This window comes from Leucopleurus acutus (genome assembly GCF_964270905.1).
Source record: "Leucopleurus acutus genome assembly, chromosome: 10".
Classification (NCBI taxonomy): domain Eukaryota; kingdom Metazoa; phylum Chordata; class Mammalia; order Artiodactyla; family Delphinidae; genus Leucopleurus; species Leucopleurus acutus.
In genome coordinates, this window is record NC_139153.1 from 43647968 (window position 1) to 43668441 (window position 20474).

General features: G+C 47.0%; 1 protein-coding gene across 1 annotated transcript in view; it reads right to left on the reverse strand.

The window, feature by feature from the left end:
* SCN10A (sodium voltage-gated channel alpha subunit 10) overlaps positions 1–20474 on the reverse strand; it is a gene marked incomplete at both ends in the record, with an annotated part of 77504 nt that overhangs the window by 11233 nt on the left and 45797 nt on the right. The window contains 7 exons of the mRNA XM_082848389.1: positions 1219–1341; positions 5323–5496; positions 8541–8695; positions 9726–9849; positions 11469–11609; positions 12936–13382; positions 15368–15727. Of these exons, the coding sequence (XP_082704515.1) occupies positions 1219–1341; positions 5323–5496; positions 8541–8695; positions 9726–9849; positions 11469–11609; positions 12936–13382; positions 15368–15727 (1524 nt within the window). The remainder of the gene's footprint in view (positions 1–1218; positions 1342–5322; positions 5497–8540; positions 8696–9725; positions 9850–11468; positions 11610–12935; positions 13383–15367; positions 15728–20474) is intronic.

The following is a 20474-nucleotide window of genomic DNA, read 5'->3' on the forward strand; positions in this document are numbered from 1 at the left end:
TCTTGCCCGATCCCAGTTCTTTCTACCCTCACTCGGGCTGCTTCATGAGCCAGTGGAAGCAAGAGAAGTGGGTTAATTAGAGCCATAATTCAGACTCAGAAGACAGAGACACTGGGCAGTGAGGATGGGTTTATACATTCTCTCTAAAGTTCATTCAGGGCAGGTTTCAGTGTCTCTCCTTAGGATTGAGGACATGGACACACTTACAAGCACATACATACTCATTTAGGGGTGCCAGTGTGTGTTTTGTACTTGCACATACAGACTTCTAGAACTTTGCTTTATTTTATAAACTATATGTTTATAAAATACAGTTTATAGTGTGCTTTGGTCAAGAATCAGTGAAAACCCAAATCCATATTCACAAACTTGTTTATTTGTAAATTAGCAACCTGGAGATAAAATAAAATAAACATCAAAGTACTTCAATCATAAGCTTCTAGCGTTTGTAAAGATACAAGTTAATTTTAAAAGTCCACTTTTGTTTTGAAGGTACGATGTCTTCTTTGAGGCAGTGGTGGAGGAAGAAAGCAAACCTTGCTTTCTGTATCAGAAGACTTTCATAATTATGTGGAAGGGGAGGGGAGAAAATGAGCAGTCCCTCATCCTCCATAAGACAAGGGCCAGACTTGTGAGCATTCCATCCTGAGGAAGACAGTGAGGGCGAGGTGGCGGCTGAAAGCCTTGGATGAGGAGAGGGATGGATGAAAGGAGAGAATCCATAGGACCCAATGACTGTGCTGGGTTGGAGAGAAGATGCATTCCAGTGGGTGGTGACTGAGCTGCTGAGCCGCTGATGTCACTGCATTTAAATGGAGTGTCAGAGGCAAGGCTCATTTGTCATGGAAAGATGAAGAGCTTGGGGTGTTCTGGAGATTTTGGCAATAAGGACAAAAGGCAGGGTGGGGAGACTGAGGTAAGAGATGCTTGTGACGCTGTGAAGCAGGATTGCCTCACTAAGAGCAGGAGAGAGTGAGGTCTGAGTCCTGGTAGATGTGATGTTTGAGGTGAGAAGGGAAGCGGGCTTACAGAGGGACTTGAAGGAGAACTAGGAGAGTTAGGATACTGCAGCACCACCAACGTAACAGCAGAAAGTGGGGACCCCTGAGCTGACCTGTGGGGGTAGGGCCTGGAGCTCAGGGTCAGTAGTATGGAGGGCGTAAAGGGGGAATGGGTACCAAGTGCTGCAGACCAGAGTAGTTAGGAGATAGGTCTTACCCGCATGCCTTCAAATCGAGACAGGGCCCGCAGTGGCCGCAGGGCACGGAGGGTCCGAAGGGCTTTGATGGATGCCATATCAGAATACTGCAGCACCTTCGCTATAAGGCTTGTCAGTGAGATCTGAGTGCAGGCAGAGAGCAAAAGCATCACCCTAGGGTTCCAGAAAGTTGACCCTGGTGGATGGAGACAGGAAATCCCTCCCACTCCCTACTCTGTCAGAGCCATCATCCTGGCTCCCACCTTATTCTGAACTCCAACGAGAGGTACAGTGAGAGTCCAATCTCTTCTCTTTCATTAAAAATTTCATTCATCATTTATCTGAACTTTTGGCCAAGAAAATCTCAGTCTCCCACATTGCCACCCCCTTGTATGTAGGTGACCAAGCTCCCAGTGTAGTAAATCAGCCTTCCCTTTCCTCTCTAGAGGCACCAGCCAGTTCCCAACAGCCTTTAAAATTTGACTGACTTTCAGAGACTTGGAGAGATGCTGGCCCTTCATCGGGGTTATGCAGAAAGTCTATCTTGAGGAATATAAAGTGAGGCTCGATTGTACGTGCTGAGAAAAGTGGGGAAGAAAGAGTCCTGGGCTGGGTGGGGTCTAGTTCCCTCTCAACCCTGATATTTTTGTGACCTTGGGTCAGTGCCTTGTTAGTGCAGGTTGTACTTTCAACCTTTGTAAAATGAGGAATCAGACTAAGAGAACTCCGAGGCCCTCACAGCTCTGCAGTTTTCCAGGAAGAGTGACTGGCATGGGGCCAGGAGATTCAGCTTTGACAGATAGCTGAGATATAATGACTGAGTTGTGAGTCCCTGTTGGTTGGTCAGTTTTGCATTTTTTAAAGTGTTGGACCAAGGACTGCAAAGGCACAAACTTACATGGAAAAATGGTCACACCTTCCAGGAACTTTGAAGGTGCCAGGGAGATACCCTATGCATTGGCTTGAGCTTGCCAGAGACTGTGACCCAATCCTGGGAGACCCCCAACTGCACCACGACTGGTGGGCTGAATTCAGGCTCAGCTTATCTTGACAGCTAGGAGGGGATGTCAGAAAGGGAAGGGTTTACACTTGGGTGCTAGAGCCCCAAACAATGCCTGTTCTCTGAATGGTGGCTTATTCCACCAGGACAGAAAACTGGAATGGAAACAACCCCCTTCCTCCAACCAGGCAAGGCTCCAGACACCAGCAGGTGGCACCCAGCTGCCTGGCTAAGTGAGAGCAGGAGGTTTGGGGCCAGTTCCATGCTGGACCCTGTTCAGTCTTTTGCTCAGCCCCTGGGAAGGCTGCCTCATGTGCAAAATCTGCAGTTGGGGCAATTAGGAGCTGGGGCCTCTCCAGCAAAGCCCACCCATCCAAGCCCAGCTCCGTTCCCACTGCTCAAGCCACAAGCCTCCCAACTGGTCTCTAGGCTCCCGTATTGCATCCATCCCATCCATTCTCCTCCGCAAATTTGATTATGATCATGTTTCTCTCTTACTCCCAACCTTCACTGATGCTTTATCATCTCAGGATAAGTTCCAGACTCCTTAGCCTGTATTATATGGCCACAGCCTGCTTTTCCAGTCATATTTCACCCACGTATCCTACCCAAATCAAGTTGTTCCCTAAATATACCTGTGTCTGTGCCTTTGCCCAGGGTCCTTCTTTAATTAAGATTGACCACCCCCAGTCCTTTTTGCACCTTGTTGCTCCTGCTCATTTTAAGCCTTATATCTAATGCCACCTCCTATATGAAGCCTGCCCAGCAACCCCACCCCCAGAGTGGAAGCAGGTTCATGTCTCTGTGTCCCTAAGACACTAACTATTTCCAGCAGTGCTCACCACATCCTCCCTCATCATATGTTTATTTCTCTCTGTTGTCCTACCTGCTGGAAGAGTAAAATATAAACTCCTGGAGATAGGGAATTTTTATTTCTTGGCTTCTATCCCCCCCAGAGCACTTCATAAAACAATCCTATATGCAGTAGTTATTGATATAAATAAGCATTTGATAAATTGAAAAAATAGAGAGAGGCATGTTGGGATGGATGGATGGAAGGAAGGAAAGAAAGAAGGAAGAAATCTTGATGGAAAGTTGAATGATGGTTGGATAGAAGAATGGACTAAATGATACAAAGATGGATATGAAAGTTGAAAGGAAGAATGGAAGAAAGAAAGCAAAGAAGAAAGATAAAATATAAAATCATGGATAGTGGATGAATGGGATGGATGAATTGGGGAAGGATGGATGGCTGGATAAATGATGGACGAATGAAAAGATAGAGAGATGGGTAGAGGAATGGAAGAGATTAGAGAATGATGGAAGGTTGACTGGATGGAAGAATGGGTGGGTGGATGGATGAATGGAAGAAAAAGAGGTGAGTGGACAGATGGGTGGAAGAAAGGAAGGATAGATTGATGAAGTAAAGGAAGAATAGAAAGATGGAAAATGTGTGAACAGAAGGAAAATTGGATGGAAGGTGCTTGAATGAGTGAATAGAAGGTTAGATGACTGGATAGTTCAATAGAAAGACAAGTCAAAAGATAGAAAGATAGAAGGGTTAAGGACAAATTGATAGAGGGATGGAAGGAAGGTTAGGATGAATAGATGGGCAGAAGGGAGGAGGGAAAGAAGAGTGAGAATAGTTGGATGGAAGGAGAGGACTGACAGGATAAACAGAAGAAGTAAACATGAATGGATGTTTGGAAGGAAGGAAAAAGGAAGGGTGAATGGCTGGATAGACGGAAGGAGGGATGGATGGTCAGAAGGAAGAATTAGTAGGCAGATGGATGGATGGATGAGTGGGTGACCACATCAGGGGATCAGGACTGAAACTAGTGAGGCCTACTTAGGAGTGACTGCCCCTAACAAGAGTGGGTAGCTGGAATAAAATTTTCCTTTCATTTATGAATAATTATATGATATGCACAAAATTATCACCTGTGACTCAGATTGCAGGCCTCACAGCTAATTCCTGTGGTACAGTGGCCTGATGCTGCTAGCGCACTGGTATCAGGAAAGAAGAGAATTAGGTGCACAGACCTGCTGTGGAGGACCTGCCAACACAGGAGGCTGGACAGAATGTTCTGAACTGGACCCCATCCAGCTTCAGGAGGCAAGCACCAAATACAGACACATTTCCTAACACCTCTGATGTGCAGACCTTGGCACCAGTGGCTGTGGGAGTGTGGGAAGCAGAGGCAAACATAGCACGTGCCTCCCCCACCTGCAGGGACCCTCAGACGTGCAGCAGTGAACAAATAGCTCAGGCAGCCATCCTGAAATGCCAAGACTACAAGGGCCTGGATAGATAGAGGACTGTATGGTTAAGAGGAGGAGGAGCTCACTCCAGGCTTTGGGGGCTAGGAGAGCTCTTAGGAGACTTTATTGAGGATGGTCTCCTCACACCTTTGAGGAATCTCAAGTTTAATGTATGGGAGGCACTTGGTAAATCCCCTAATGCAGGGCTAGTGGCCACAGGTTCATCTGAACACATGAGCTCCAGCCCATCTCCTCTCCAAAGGGACTCTTTGCCCCTTTTAGTGCCACTGGGGAGACACCAGTGGTTTAAGCTCAGTGGTTCTCAATCCTGTCTACACATTGGACATGCCCAGGGGCTTTTACAAAATACTGATGCATGGACTCCACCCAGGACCAGTAAGACCCCAGTCTCTGGGAAGAGTAGTGTTTGTTCACTCTGTTCTTAAGAGCTTCCCAAGTGATTCTAAAGTGCAGCCAGGGCTGGGGATCATTGAGTCAGTGGGAGGGCAGGTTCTCTGTGCCAGGAAGTCCCCAGCATCCCTAGGTCTAGAAGCCCTGACAATGGATGCAAGGTCATGTGCCATCTTGCTTTGGATGTAAAATACAGAGGTAGTAAGTGGTCTTTCTGGATGGAGACCTAGGAACTGAAGACTCACCTGAGTGTCGCTGTTGTGTTGGAATCATGTACTGCCTGGATCTTACCTGGATCACAGGTATGCAGGGTTATTCTCAGACCCCTTGCTAAGACTTCTCTTTGGAGTCACCCTTGAAGGCCAGGCCTCCAAGCTTCCTTTGCGTTAGTTGCAGCCATCAGCCAGGGGAAAGGACCCCAAAGCCCACAAGTGCCCACTGAGACACTCACGTTCACGATGAGGAAGTCCAGCCAGCACCAGGCATTGGTGAAGTAACTTTTAAAGCCATAGGCCACCCATTTGAGCAGCATCTCAAACACAAAGATAAACGTGAACACCCTGTCGGTGTACTCCAGCAAGGCCTTCACCGTGGGCTTCTGGTCAAGGTAAAAATCTTCAAAGGCCTGGAAGGAAAGGAGCAAAATGGTAGGCGGCCTAGACCCACAGCACTGGGGCCCAGGGACAGGGAAGGACCCAGTCAGCCCCTGAGAGAGCTTTGGTACCCAGTTTGCCTGCATCATTTTTTTTCCTCTGCTCTGGGAGGTAGGGTGGGGTAGTGGAGGAGGCCCTGCGAGATACAAATGAGGACTTCCTCGGAGCCAACAAGGACACACAGCCCTGCTTATACTTTGCAGGGGAGCTGAACACAAGTGAGAAAGGAAACCTTCTCTAATTGGATTTTGGAAGTGAACCAAAGGGACTGCTAACAGTGACTTAGTTTAAAAATAAAAGCAACAAAGGATGTTCGCGAAAGTGAAAGTAAGACTCACCAGTGAACTCTGAAAAAGAATGCTGCATTTCATTGGTAATCAAGGAAATTCAAATGAAGAGAAGATGCCATTTTTCTTTTATCAGATTGATGAAGAGGAAAGGGCATGGGTGGGAGTGGATGGTGCGGGGGAACCCCGCAGTCAGTTTGGCTGTGGGGAATCAGCTACTCTCATATACAGCTGGGCGGAGTGAAAACTGGTTCAGTTTTTGGGACCCCAACTTGGTAATATGACTCAAAGCTTTTAGAAATCCAGCAATTCTGCCTTAAAGAATGTATCCTAAGGACACTAGATGTTGTTGGTGTCCCACCTAGATCCTGTTTAAGGAGCCAGTATGACCATCCCCAGCTGCTGTGAATGTTGGTTGCTAAAGGCTGGTGAATGTCCCTGTTGCCTGAGGACACGTCCCTGGGCTGAAGGGAAGTGCCTCCGCCTTAGGAGACTATATCACCCCTCTGGGGGCAGCCGCAGCCAGTGTCTGACCATCCCCTTGCCTCAAGGTGGGACTGTCCCGTGAGGCCCTTTATGCTTCAGAGTTCCTGTGGGATCAGGCTGAGGCTGGGCTTCATGGGAACCCATGTCTTTTCCCAGCTCCATTCCCTGTTCTGTCCTACTTCCTTCACATGCTCCAGCTCAAAGCACACCCTCCACAAACTGCACAAGAATTCCTGCTTCTGGTTCTACTTCTAAAGCTAGACCTAAGATGGGAAACAAGCCAACGTTTCCAAAGGAGTGAGCATAGGATATTCAATGCTTATTAGGAGTGAGCTTGGGGGTTAGTTACACTGCAGCCATTTAATGAGGTAGGAGGACCATATTACTGAGAAAATTTACTGAGAAATTACAGAATGCACAAATGTGGTTTCCGTTTTGTAATATTTATGTGTTACATGCATAAGAAAGATGGGAAGGAAATGCACCAAAATGTTTTCAAAGTGAGATTCTCTTTGAGTGATAGGAAAATGGGTGATATTTTTTCTTTGCATTTCCCCATAATTTCCAAGTATTTTTTTTCCCTTTACTTTGTCAGATAAAAACTCATGTTATTTTTTTTTAAACGTACTCAAAGTAAAAGCATAAGGAAGACTAAATTTGGTGCCAGCCAGTTCAGTCCCTTGGGGAAGGAGATGGAGAGGGGAGGGAGAACACTGGGGTGGGGCCAGCAGCTGGTTAAGGATGTGAGCTCCCTGCCGGGAGGGGAGGGCAGGGGAGCAGCAGGGGTGTGTCGAGGAGGGAAGTAGAGGGCCAAGGGAAGGAGGTGATGAAGAAAGCACTTAGTCCTCATCAAATGATTGAGGTTATCATTTGCAGGACAGAGGGAAGGGCAGGTGTGGAGAATGCACTGCCCAGCCTCCCTCTGCCCCGCAGTGTGGCCTCTGCACTCAGGACTGTGCTGAGACTGCTATTCTAGGGGGGCCGTCACCACCCTGTGCCAGGGCAGTGGGCACCATCAGACGCTGCCACCCCCCCTCCAAGATGGCAGCCCAGCCTGCTCTGTGAGACTCCTCTCTCTCAGCTTTGTGCCCTTGCTGGCCTAGCTTTCCTTCCACCTCTCAGATCAAACCTTCTCACCTACCTTTGCTCCTCCCTAAGGCTGAGACAACACCCTGAGCAGTTTGGGCTCCCTTCCTGGGAAATATGGCATTTAAGTGGGTGCCCAGATGTTCAGCAGATTGTTTTCAGGGAGTAAATGGCACACAGGGAGCAAAAGGCAAGTGGAAACACTGGAAACCGTGAATCAAGAGAGTGGGATGCTAGTCCTCCCTTTAACTAATGAGCTGGGAGCCTGGGCAGGTACCTCCGTGTCTCTAGGCTGTGACGTCCTCATCCATAAAATGTGGACAGCCAAGGATGAGTCCCTTCCTGTGTCTACGTCTACCTTGGTTCATTGGGAAAATTAGTTGAGACTGTGTAGTGAGCCTACGCCATGGTGCAGAGAGAACATCCTTCCTTGTCCTACAAAGCTCAACACCCAGCAAGGGGCTTAGGAAGTGTCTCTTAACTCAGAATCTAGAGGACTGTAAGGCCTTGTTATTCAAAGTGTGGCCTGTGGACCAGTGTCAGCATCACGTGGGAGCTTGTTGGAAATGCAAATTCTCAGGCCCCATCCCAGATCTACTGAATCAGAATGTGCATTTTAACAAGTTCCCCGGGTGATTAAATTTTGAGAAGTGCCGTTGTAATGATTTGCCATGCACTTTGAGTGAGTGATAGCAGTACTTGCAAGCGGCTTGATAGGGCAGGGAAGGATGGTCCTTTTCGTACTGGGCCCTCAGAAAAGGGCAGTGTGTTGGGAGGTCAGAAGGTGGAAAATCAGGGGCTTTGGGATCAAATGAAGGCAAAGTTAGGTTTTCCTACTGACAAGCTGGGTAATCTTGGACAAGTCCCATAAACCCTTTGAGTGTCAGTTTTCCCAACAATAAAGTGGGATGTATACACTCACTGCTTGAAATCCAAGCAGTCAGGTGTAACAGGCCATGACACGGGCCCCTCAAGCACCTACCATGCCCTCCTGCTAAGAGGAGTCCTCGTGCTGGGCTGCAGCTCGCCTTCCAGCCACACATTGGGGACTTTCAGCCCAGGAATCAGGGGAACCCACTGCTGCAGCTCCAGGGCCTTTGGATGGTGGAGACCCCACCTGGAGGGCTTTGTGGCATGGAACCCCTACCTCCGCTTACCAGTGCTCCACTGCTGAGCAGGATCATGAAGATGATAAAGCTCTCGAACCAGCTGTGCTCCACAATGACATAGCAGGTCTTGCGCACCTGCCAGCCCATGGCCCATGGAAACTTGGAGCTGTTCACTTTGCAGCAGGGACAGTGGCGAATGCAGCCTGTGGGGAGAGGGGACTGATGGTAAGCGATGTCCCACTAGTAAAGGAGGCATGTTTTGACTCCAGCCCTGAAGGGAAACCACCCTGCAGGGAAACCCACTTGCCGCTATTTTGGAAAAGAATTCTTTCCTGGAATATGAGAGAAGTGGGGTCACTTTCAGGCGGTCTCTCCATCGTGCCCTTCAGGTGTCCCTCTCCACCACTGGTCTTGCACACTCTCACCTCCTCCCAAGCATCTTCCTCCCTACAGATGATAGCATAGCCCTTATCCTTATCCCTTAGGGATAAGGGATATCCTTATCCCTTTCTGGAGCTTTGACAAGACATGGGGCCTGAGCCTGGGGGTGTCTGAGGGGCTATGCCTTGAGCCTGTGCTGAACTGGGGGGTCTCCACATGGCTGGAATGGGGCCTGGGGGCAGCCCAGCTCAGGGTCACGTGAAAGTGGAAACTCAATTAAGTGGATTCTTTGTTTAATTATTTAGGCCACACTTACTTTCATAGCATGAACTATATGTTTATTCACTTATTGCACAAATATCTATTGAGAATATAACAGGCTTCACTGTTCTAAACATTGAGGAAAAAGAAGAGTAAGATGCAGGTTCTGCCTTTAAGGGTCACAGAGGAGATGCAGGGACACAGGTGCATCATGGCCCTCCTCTGGGTCCTTTTATGTCCCAAGTCAAGAGTTTATGGTGGTGGCTACCTTTTCCCTTTCAACCTCAAGAGGGCTGGTTTATAACTCAGTGAGGTGTTTTCGAGGGTGATGAGGAAGGCAGAGCATCTGTTTGCCATGTCTGATGTGGCATGAGATGCAGATCCCACCAGTCAGCTCCTGCGAGTCTGGTATCTGTGTTTGATGCTGGGCTCTCAAGCTTGGGAGTGAGGAGCAAGGGGGCACTGCTTGCCTGTCTCCCCTGGACCCCAGGCCAGAACCCTGGACACAGAGGTGACCAGATGAGTACTTGTTGCGCTGGATTCTGGCCCTAATGAATGTCAAGTGGAGGAGGTCTGTGGCTGCCACTCTACCTTCTGTGAAGCAGTCATCTGGCTCATCGAGGTCATCCGCCAGCTCAGGGATCTTCCTCAGGATCTCCCCAAGATCCAGGCAGTCCACAGTGCTGCCTTCTGAGGAGCTCGTGTCGTCCACTCCCTGCAGGGCAGAAGCCCCGGCAGTGAACCCAGCTCTCTGAGGGGCCCAGTGAATCTGCACACTGTCACCACAGGTCCGACTGGCTCAGAGCTCCGAGATGCAGAGAGAGCCCCTCAGGGCTGGACCCACCACGGCGTCCCTTCTGTTTCGGTGCCTTGCCAGCTGAGCCCCAGAACAGTCATGCTCTCTGAAGAGCCCCAGAGGTTCAGCTGTGTGAGGCTTTAAACCTCCAGGCCCCTGATGGAGGGCTGGCGATGACCTGAGACGCAGTAATTACACCCATAAAGACTCTCAGCCTTCACTGGGCTTGAATATTTAATCATGGAGCAATGCTGCAGGGGCCCTGTTGCCCTCCTGGCAGCTTCAGCCCTATAATGTCTCCAGATGAATTCAATTAGGAGCTGAAGCTGCTCTCATATTAGTAAACCTGATCGCTTGACTAATGGACCCAAATGGTGGGGTGGGTCCCCATCTGTCACCCTCCCCACCCTCCCTGCCTGGCTAGGGTCATGGACAAAATCAAAACAAAAACAAAAACAACCCACAGCGGTAGTGTACTGAAAACACCGAGTAGAGAAAACCAGCCAGGGGAGTCCTTAGAATGCTCAGTAGAAACATGTTCTCCACGTGTAGAAGATGGCAACCCTCACCCAACTGGAACCAAGAGGCTGGTGTTCACCCAGAGCCCTCAAATCCCTTCTCATCCCACCCTCTTCTCTCACCCCGCTGGGTCAGCCTTGCCCAGAGGCACACAGCCAGTGGCTGGCACTCCTCAAGCTGATGGGCTTGATAAATTTGGGATGAATTATGTCTTCCTTATCTTTGCTTACCCGGTGCCTGTCACCATCGGCACTCAGTGGCTAGGTGTCAAGTTAACTTCTTGCATTTAATACAGTGCTATTACAGATGCTAAATCTTTAGAGATACCTCTTTCAATGTAGCTTGTTTTCTTTAAAGATTTGTAATGAAAACACCAAGTTTATTTTTACCTCTTATAAGATCTTCTTCCTGCTCAGTCTATGTAAGTCTGTCAGTACAGCACTCAGTACAGATAGCCTCTCCCCGGCACCAGTCTGCTTTTGGCCCGAGAAGACAGTGTGGACAACAGAAAGCGGGGGTGGGAGGTGGGAGATGGTCACAGGGAAGACTTCCTCACCCACAGCAACTCCGACTTTTATCTGCTGGCTCTGAAAGATACTTAACTTTCTCTGTGCACTGTCTTTTGTTTCCTTTTTTCTTGGCTGTCATTTTCTGGGCACTTACTCCATTTCAGGCAGGAGCTAAACATTTGACAAGCAGCATCTCATTGAAGCTTCAAAAGAATCCTACCAAGTAGCCATTACCACTTAGCTTCCCAGATGGAGACACGGAGGCTCAGAGAGGTTGAGGAACAGGTCCTCGGTCCCCCAGTCTATGGAACCTCATTCTTCCCGGTGAAATCATGCTGATTAGCCCACAGGTTTGGAAGGACTTTAAAAATTCCCAAGATGAGACATGAGCCTCCACAGTTGAGCGTAGTCTGGAATACCCCACGCCCAGCCCTATCCTCCAGTCCCCTCCATCCCACTGGTCATTGTCCGGCAGGCTGTTTAACCTCTCCAGGAAGCTCACATACCTACCTCTGTAGGGCCCTGAGCAGGAGCCTCGTCTTTCAACTTCTCACCTAGGTGTGGAGCCAGGTCCTCAGAGGACATTCCAGAACCTGAGCTCCTGGGTGGCAGGTGGTCCTCATATCTCCCGACTTGTTGCCGCTGCTCCTGCTAGTGAGAGAAAGCCCCAACTTGGGTACCTGTGCCCACCCTCAGCTAAGCAATTCTAACTTTGAAGAGTCATCTGCCAGAGCCAAGGACCTAATATATGCAACGAACATACATACATACAGCCAGATAGATCTGTGTGTAATATCTGGTGTCATTACTTACAAGTTGTGTGACACTAGGCAAGTTATTTAACCTCTCTTATTTTCATTTTTCCCATCTGAAAACTTGAGAAGGCAAGATCTACTTCATTTGGTTATTTTGATGACTAAATATGTTCATACTTGTGAAGCACTTCGCAAGCAGTGCTTGGCTCCATAGATGTTAGCCATGATCATTATCACTTGTCCAGGGGTCAGAGTGGTACTGAACTTTGCCCTCTGGAGACCCCAAGAACCCCCAAAGTAATTGAAAATGACTCTGAGTGGAGACAGCGTCACAGAGTTTATGTCCTTTACTCTGGGGATGGTGACACCTTGCCCTCGGCTGTCACCCAGACAAAGGCATGTAAAATATGGCAGCTGATAACAGCAGCTGCTGGAACACAAGAGCAGTGACAGCTGCGAGGCACGGAGGCTAGGGAAGAGCTACAGACTCAAAGCACAGCTGTCTGAGGCCACTTAGTGGCCTGGCCAGCAGCGCTCTGTCCCTGGGTCCCAGAGGGACCCCTGCCTTCCTACATTGTGGAGACGTGCATGCCCTGAGTCGTTGAGAAGAGGTTAACGAGGGTTGATTTATCAGCTTAAGGTAGAAAGGAACTATGCAAAGCATTTAAAAATATATATATATTACCCAAAAATATGCTTCAAATTCTTTGGTGCCAAAGGAACAAGTGTCATTTCCCTGTGACAGCCCCTGTCGGGAAAAGCTGGATGAATGAGTCACATAATGATCAGGACTTTTTAGTCTGCTGGCGAAGATGAGACGAGACTTGCTCTTGGACAACATCCTGTTCTTAGAGCAATCTTATTAGCACCTCCTGCACAGAGACTGGGTTGGGTGGAGCAAATGGGGCAGCTATATGAAAGACAATTTCAAGCAACTCCAAGTGGCCTGGGGCTCAAGCAATGCCCCTGCTCCCTGCTTGCCTGGTGAATTCTGACCCTTTCTTCCAGGCTCTGATTAAATGTCACCTCCTCCAGAAAGCTTGGCATGGCCTGTGCTTCCTATGTGAAGGGGTCTCATGCCGGGCTTGCCTGGGGCTCTTCAAGGCTGCGCCAGCCCTGAGGTTGGAAAACCTCTTCATCAAAATTTCCCTACTGCCCCTTGTCACTCCAGCCCTAAGTCCCCACCCTGCTTCCTGTGGCTGTCCCGTGGGAGAACTCTCACCTGCCCTTGGGGGATCACTTCCTGCTGGGTGCTCTGAGCATCCTCCTCACCATCATCCTCCAAGTCATCGAGGTCAGACTCGCCCTCGGCAATGGGCACAGAGACCCATATGTTAGGATTGGTGATGAAGTCACTGTGGTCATCCCTGGGGCCTCCGGGAGCCAGGAGCCCTCGAGGGCTCCCCGCAGCCGTGTCAGCAGTAATGTGGTTCTCAGCTTTGGAGGTGGAGAGTGGGAGTTTCACCACCAGCTGGGGCTCTGCCTTGGGCCGGGGGAGCAAGAAGGGCCAGTTGAGGAAGCTGCAAAGGGCCTTCTTGATGCGCCGGCCTAACACCTGGATCCTCGCTAGGGCCACCTGCAGGTTGTTCACCTCCCCGTCGTCCTCTGGGGCTGTGAGGTTGTCGGTGCTGAAGGAGTTCAGCAGCAGGGCAATGAACAGGTTAAGCACCTGGAGAGAAGGAAAGGAAGATCACTCATTCGATGAGCTGACCCCCTCCGTGGCCCACCAGGTCAGCAGCTGGGTGGCACGACAGGCACCCTGGGGCCTCTCCCTGCCCACCCAAGATGCTTTCCTTCTTGGGGGAACAGATATTCTGACAGCAACTGAGAGGAGCCTCAGGGATGCCCCAAGCAACTTGCTTCACGTGGACAAGGCTTGGAAGTACATTCCCCACCATAGAGGAGGGTCACCCCTGCTGAGCAAAGGGACATTCAGGGACAACAGAGAGGAGCAGGCATGGGCCTGCCCAGGACCACCCTCATCAGCCATACCGTGGTTTCTATTGCTCACTCTGGAATCCTGGGCACATCTCCTCTCTGCTTCCAACTTCGTGTCCTTCGGGACCCCCTACCCGTCAGAGTGGTTGTGAAGAGGAAATGGCACGAGGATATAAAAGTGCTCGGAAAGGCAAACTTCCTGCCTCAGGGTCAGGGGCCTCTGTGACACTGCAGGGATGGGGAACTCAGCCTGGAAGAAAGGAGTTTTGTCCAGCCCCCTACTCGGGAGAGCAGGCAGAAGGCACCTCTGGCTCAGGGACCCTGTTGTGAAAGACTTTGAAGAGTCTGGATTTGTTTTTTCATCCTCTTTCTTGGTTTAGCTTTCTCTTATCTGTAAAACTCTTATGGGAATAGAATTCAAGTTGGTTGACTTCCAAGGCAATAAGAAAGGGGCTCCTGCAAGACATGGAAGCAACCCAAGTGCCCATCAAGAGACGACTGGCTTAAGAAGATGTGGTCTATATATACAATGGAATATTACTCAGCCATAAAAAAGAATGAAATACTGCCATTTGCAACAACATGGATGGACCTAGAGAATATAATGCTTAGTGAAATGAGTCAGACAGAGAAAGAAAATTACTATATGATATCACTTATGTGTGGAATCTAAAAAATAATACAAATGAATTTATATATAAAACAGAAACAGACTCACAGACATAGAAAACAAACTTATGGTTACCAAAGGGGAAAGGTAGGGGAGAGGGATAAATTAGGAGTATGAGATTAACAGATACAAACTACTATACATAAAATAGATAAGCAACAAAGATTTACAGTATAGCACATGGAATTATACTCAACATCTTGTAATCATCTATAATGGAAAAAAACCAAATCGCTATTCTGTACATCTGAAACTAACACAATATGGTAAATCAACTATACTTCAATTAAAAAAAAAAGGGGGTTCCTAAAAATAACACCCTCCCCTCACCCTGGTCAAGGCTGGGAGAGCAAAGGCACCCAGAACTTGAGGGAGTGGAGACAACTGAGGACAAGGAGCCAGACTGGGCCAGAGAAGGGGTGCTGGGGCCAATTGGGAGAAAGGCCTCCAGAGGGGCTCCCCGCAAACCTGAGAGTGGATTTTGTTATTGTCATGGCATTGGATGTTGTCCAGGATCCAGCTCCTCTCCTTCCTCTTGTCCCATTGTGCCTCCCCTCCTGCTCCTAGCTAGAACCTATGTAACTCTACTCCCCCCCACCCCCAACAGAAATACCCTCTGAGAACCCCAGAATGGGGAAGGGAAATTTTCCTTCAACAACTAACAGCTACCATTTATTGACTTCCTGCCTTGGCCCAGAAACTGCACTAGGCGATTTGTGTATGTTGTTCCTGTAATTTAATTCTCCCAGTAAGCCCATAAGTAAGCACTATTTTCTTGATTTTAAGGAAATTAAAGCTTGGGAGATTGTCTCTTGTGCTGGGTCACCCAACCTTACTAGAGGTGGAGCTGGGATTCTACATCAGGTCTTTCCTGCTCTGTCATATGGGCTTATTCCAGCTGCTTCCCAACAGATATTTATGTGTCCCGTACAACTTGGAAAAGTGTGAAGACTTTTCAGTCAGGGAGGTACAATGTGGGCAAGACATGTGCAATGTCAAACTTTCTAGGATAATATGGAAGTCTCCTGCATTGCCCATGCACTCACCACCAGGTTGCCCAGCACCATAACCGTCAAGAAAAGGATGAGGCAGATGGACTTCTGGCCGACTTCCATGCAGGCCCACATGTTCTCAATCCACTCTCCACAGAGGATCCGGAAGACGATGAGGAAGGAGTGGAAGAAGTCGTGCATGTGCCAGCGTGGCCATTCTTCGTTAGGTGCTGAGATTTTGCGCCGGTTGTCACGGTAGTTGTCCCCGAGGAGCTGCTTGCCAACCAGAGCAAAGACGAAGACAATGATAGCCAGGATGATGGTGAGGTTCCCCAGAGCCCCCACCGAGTTGCCGATGATCTTGATGAGCGTGTTTAAGGTCGGCCATGACTTGGCCAGCTTGAAGACCCGCAGCTGCAGAGAAACAGAGACCTGTCAGGTCCTGGTGGCTGCTTCCATCACCTTTCATCTCAAGTCTTGGCCAGAAACAAAAAAAGCACAAGGTAGCTCATTCCATCAATGTGGGTTGATCCCGGGAAGCTGCTTTCAAAGACCTTTCTTCGTATGTCACCAGTTACTCAAAAATATGACCAACTCTATATGGTCCCTATGTACTACTAATGTGCTCCACTGACTGTGGCAAAGTCAGGGGTCTCATATTGGGGTGTTGGTCGTGTGGCGTGTACTCTGTTCTACAGCCACAAGCCTCCTGGATGTAGATCTATTCTATGGGGTGGAGTGGGGTATGATGGAGCTCATAAATGTGTGAGAAGAGCCCACCTTTGACCTGAAGAGAGGCTAGCTTCCTGCAGGTAGGGCACAACCCACTGCATTTGAGAGGTATTGGCTACCCATCATCTTGGGGCATTTCTCATCCTGAGGCCTTGGACAACATCTTTTACCCCCACCATCTCTGAAATGGCAAGTATCTGTGATTTCATGAACCTGGGATTCATATGTTTATTTAATTGACCAACCAATCTACCTACTTTGTTGGACACCAGCCATGCACATACATAGAACTGTACTAGCCTGTGAGGTTATGGAGAGAAGTCTGTGGACTCCTGTCCTCATGGAACTAATGGTTTAGTTGCAGAGATAAGGCAAAGACCCAGAAAGTCTTCACTGTAAACCCAAATGTGCTAAGTCCCACAGGAGAACAAAAGCACCATGCATAAAGATGCCTAAACATTTAAAAAATACATTTGTGTGGTTCTCTAATTTGTTAGAAAGAAATATGTGAGCTCAGCTGTCATGGGGTATTTATGGAGCCCTTACTAAGAGCCAGGCACTGGCCAAAGAGCTGGGATGCTGTGCTGGACACAGTAGCAGCAGTTTTATCACCCAACACAGCAATAAGTCCCAAGGTTTAATCCTCTTATGCAGGAAGCTCCATACGTATTTTTCTTTGTGATGGAGGCGGTCTGTGTTCACCTTAGATCTAATCTGGAACTTACTTTAATGAGGATGCTTTACTTTTGGAATAGAATGCAAGGTAAGTCTAACATCTGCCCTCTACTGAGGAGGTCACCACTTGGTGATGAAATGGGCCTCGAACTTGTGAAGAATATCAGAAGATGGACTAATATGGTAGACTATATTGAGTCCCCCTTGGGTTCCCCTTTCCATCAAAAAGTTACTAAAAATGCTAGATAATAAAATCTTAAGTGCATTAATGATCTGTCAATAAAGTAAGTAATTCTTTAGCCAAAAATTAAATAACTACGGGAATTCAGAGATATAAACAGATTGCTGAAGTCAGCTTTTCTCTGAAGACATTTGCAAAACTGATGAATCTGAGCATAAGTTTTAATGGTCTCATGAGGCACAGCAATCAGGAAACACATCCCAGGGCTGCCTAAGGTAGACAGTATAACAGGAATTTCTCCCACCATTAAGGCGAGATCCCATAAGAAATATCTCTCAAGACAAGGGCATGGGACTTCCCTGGTGGCGCAGTGGTTAAGACTCTGTGCTCCCAATGCAGGGGCCCGGGTTCGATCCCTGGTCAGGGAACCAAATCCCACATGCATGCCACAACTAAGAGTTCTCATGCCACAACCAAGGAGACAGCGAGCTACAAGTAAGGAACCCTCCTGCCACAACTAAGACCTGGCACAACCAAATTAAAAAGAAAAAAAAAGATAAGGGCAAATTGAACGGCAAATTTTAGATAAAACTGAGAGAGGTTACTGCCAGAAGGCACTCACTGAAAGAAATTCTAAATGATGCGCTTCAGGCGGAAAGAAAGTGATCTCAGAAGGAAGGTATTATGTGCAAGAATGGATAAACAGCAAGGAAGCGCTAAGTATGAGAGTGAATCTAAACAAACATTGAATGGACACCACAGTAAAGTTTCACGGGGTAGGGCAGAGACTGGCTATATGGTCACCATTCACTTTTACTCCTCTCAGACAAAAAGGAAGACTGTTTTCCCACTTTACTTGCAAATAGTTGAGGTCATATTATTGGGTTCTGGCTGATGGAATGGAGATGGAGACAGAAGTAATGCACACTACTTTCAGGCAGAGCCATAAAACATCATGCACTTTCTCTTCCCCTCCTATGGCCACCATGGAGGCCACCCATTGAAGATGGTGGTGACATCACACCATCCTGAGTCACTGAGTCACTACTTGGAGCAGACAAACCAGGAGAGTTTCCCAACCAGCACTGAATATGCTGTAAACATAAACCTCTATTATGTTAACTCACAGATTTAGAGATTGTCATTACAACTAGTTGTACTTCTCTTGAGTAATGTAGAAATTGGTACATTGCAGAGAGCCATTTCAACACATTGGATATGTGGCACTGGCTTAGTGATCACGTGGTGTACAACAAGGAAACTGATAGAAGAATCCTTGGAAAGTGTTGATCTGTGTTGCAGGGGCAAAACGATGGTCTGCAATAATTCTGGGGCAGATCATGAACCAGTAGCACTAGGCAAAGGGTCTGTAAAACAGAACCTTAGTATCATGTGTCAGTTGTAGTTGGTTACGTTTGTCAAGACATTACAAGAAAGAGATGAGTTCAGGGAATATTTGGTTGATTGATAAGAAATAAAAGGAAATAGAATCCAGAAGTTTAATGTATAACTGAGTCACTTTTCTGTACAGCAGAAATTAACACAACATTGCAAATCACTATACTTAAATAAAATAAAATAATCCAGAAGTTTAGAGTCTTGAAGGTTTAGGGAAGTACATTGCTTTAGATCTCAAAGAGTGAGCAATGGGATTAAGTCTTTATGAGTTCAAGACCAGTTAAATTTTTCAATGAAATGAAGCACATCTTAGCAAAGATGCTATTAATGGCGTAGCCACCATTTGAGGCAGAGAGAGGCAGGAGGACAAGAGAGCAAAGAAACAAAGCAGAACTGAGAACTTTGTCATAGAAAGCACTCTGGATGTATAACACACACAGAGGTCTGAAACCATCTAAGTTTTGAAGGAATTGTATTGCAAAAGAAACCATGAGCCCTGACTAAAAAAGCCTTTGACTGTGTAAACTTTGCCATCTTTCCACAAGCAGGAGGCAAGCTTTGAAGGTTGTACAGGCCTTCAGATATGGCACAGTCACTTCTAGAAGGAGTCCCACCTAGAGCTGACTGGCTTGCATCAGACTATGACATGAGTGAGGAATAAACCTTTATTGGGCTAAGCTACTGAATTTTCAGAAGTGTTTGTACAAATCTGGAATTATTTATCATCAATTAAGTCATATAGCTTTTAAAAACAAGATAAAATTAAAATAATTAACGTGATAGTAAGTTGGGAAGGGGTAACTGGAATAAAAAGTTGTCCTGAAAAGTAAAGATTTTAGCTAACTTTTGACTTTAAGTTAACAATACATGCTGTCATTTCTAAGGTAACCACTCAAAGAATAGAAACAGAGTATTTAGTTTCCAAACCAATAAAGGAGGAAAATGGAACAAGGAAAAACAAACAGTCCAAAATAAATCAAGAAGAGAGAGAACAGAAATGCTACAACAGAGGAAACAAATAGAAAACCGAGAATATAATGATAGACACACATCCAAATATTATCAGTATTCACAATAAAATAAGTAGACTAAATGCTTTGGTTAGAAGACAAAGAGTGGATTGAATAAGAATCCAAAATCTGACTGCATACTATTTACAGTAGACATATAACAACCTTAAAGATATGCAAAGCCTGGAAGTAAAAGGATAGATAGAGATATATCAGGCAAATTCCAAACTAAAAGAAAACAGAGTTGTTTAATTACTACAGGCAAAAGAGACTTTTAAGGCAAAAAGCATTTCTAGGGATGAACAAGGTCAATTCTCACTGATAAAAGTTTCGCTCCACTGGGAAGATATAATAACTTAAAATATGTATGCATTTAATAACATAGCCTCCAGATAGAACCGTAAAGAGAAACATCACGCCGTAATCATAGTGAAAGATATTTTTATACACTACCATCTCAGTAATTGCTAAAATAAGCAGGGATATAGAATATCTGGACTACACAATGAACTTTCTCTACCCAATGGATATATATGCAGAGTATTGCACCATACAACTGCAGAAGACGCATTCTTTTCAAGTGCATAAGGAACATTTTCACTATACTGAGCCAAAATGAGATTATCAATAAATTTCAAAGCATTAAAATCATACAGTGTATGTTTTCTGAGTATAATACAATTAAGCTAGAACTCAATGGCATAAAGATAACTAGAAATACCACATACATTTCAAAATTAAGAACCATGCTTCTAATTAGCCTTTGAGTCAAAGAATAAATCAAATTTGAAATTAGGAAATATTTAGAACCAAACAATAAGGAAAATTCTGGGGCTTTCCTGGTGGCACAGTGGTTAAGAATCCGCCTGCCAATGCAGGGGACACGGGCTCGAGCCCTGGTCCGGAAGGATCCCACGTGCTGTGGAGCAACTAAGCCTGTGCGCTGCAGCTACTGAGCCTGCGCTCTAGAGCCCACGAGCCACAACTACTGAAGCCCGCACGCCTAGAGCCTGTGCTCCGCAACAAGAGAAGCCACCGCAATAAGAAGCCCGCACACCACGACGAAGAGTAGCCCCCACTCGCCGCAACTAGAGGAAACCTGCGCATAGCAACAAAGACCCAATTCAGCCAAAAATAAATAAATAAATAAATAAGTTTAAAAAAT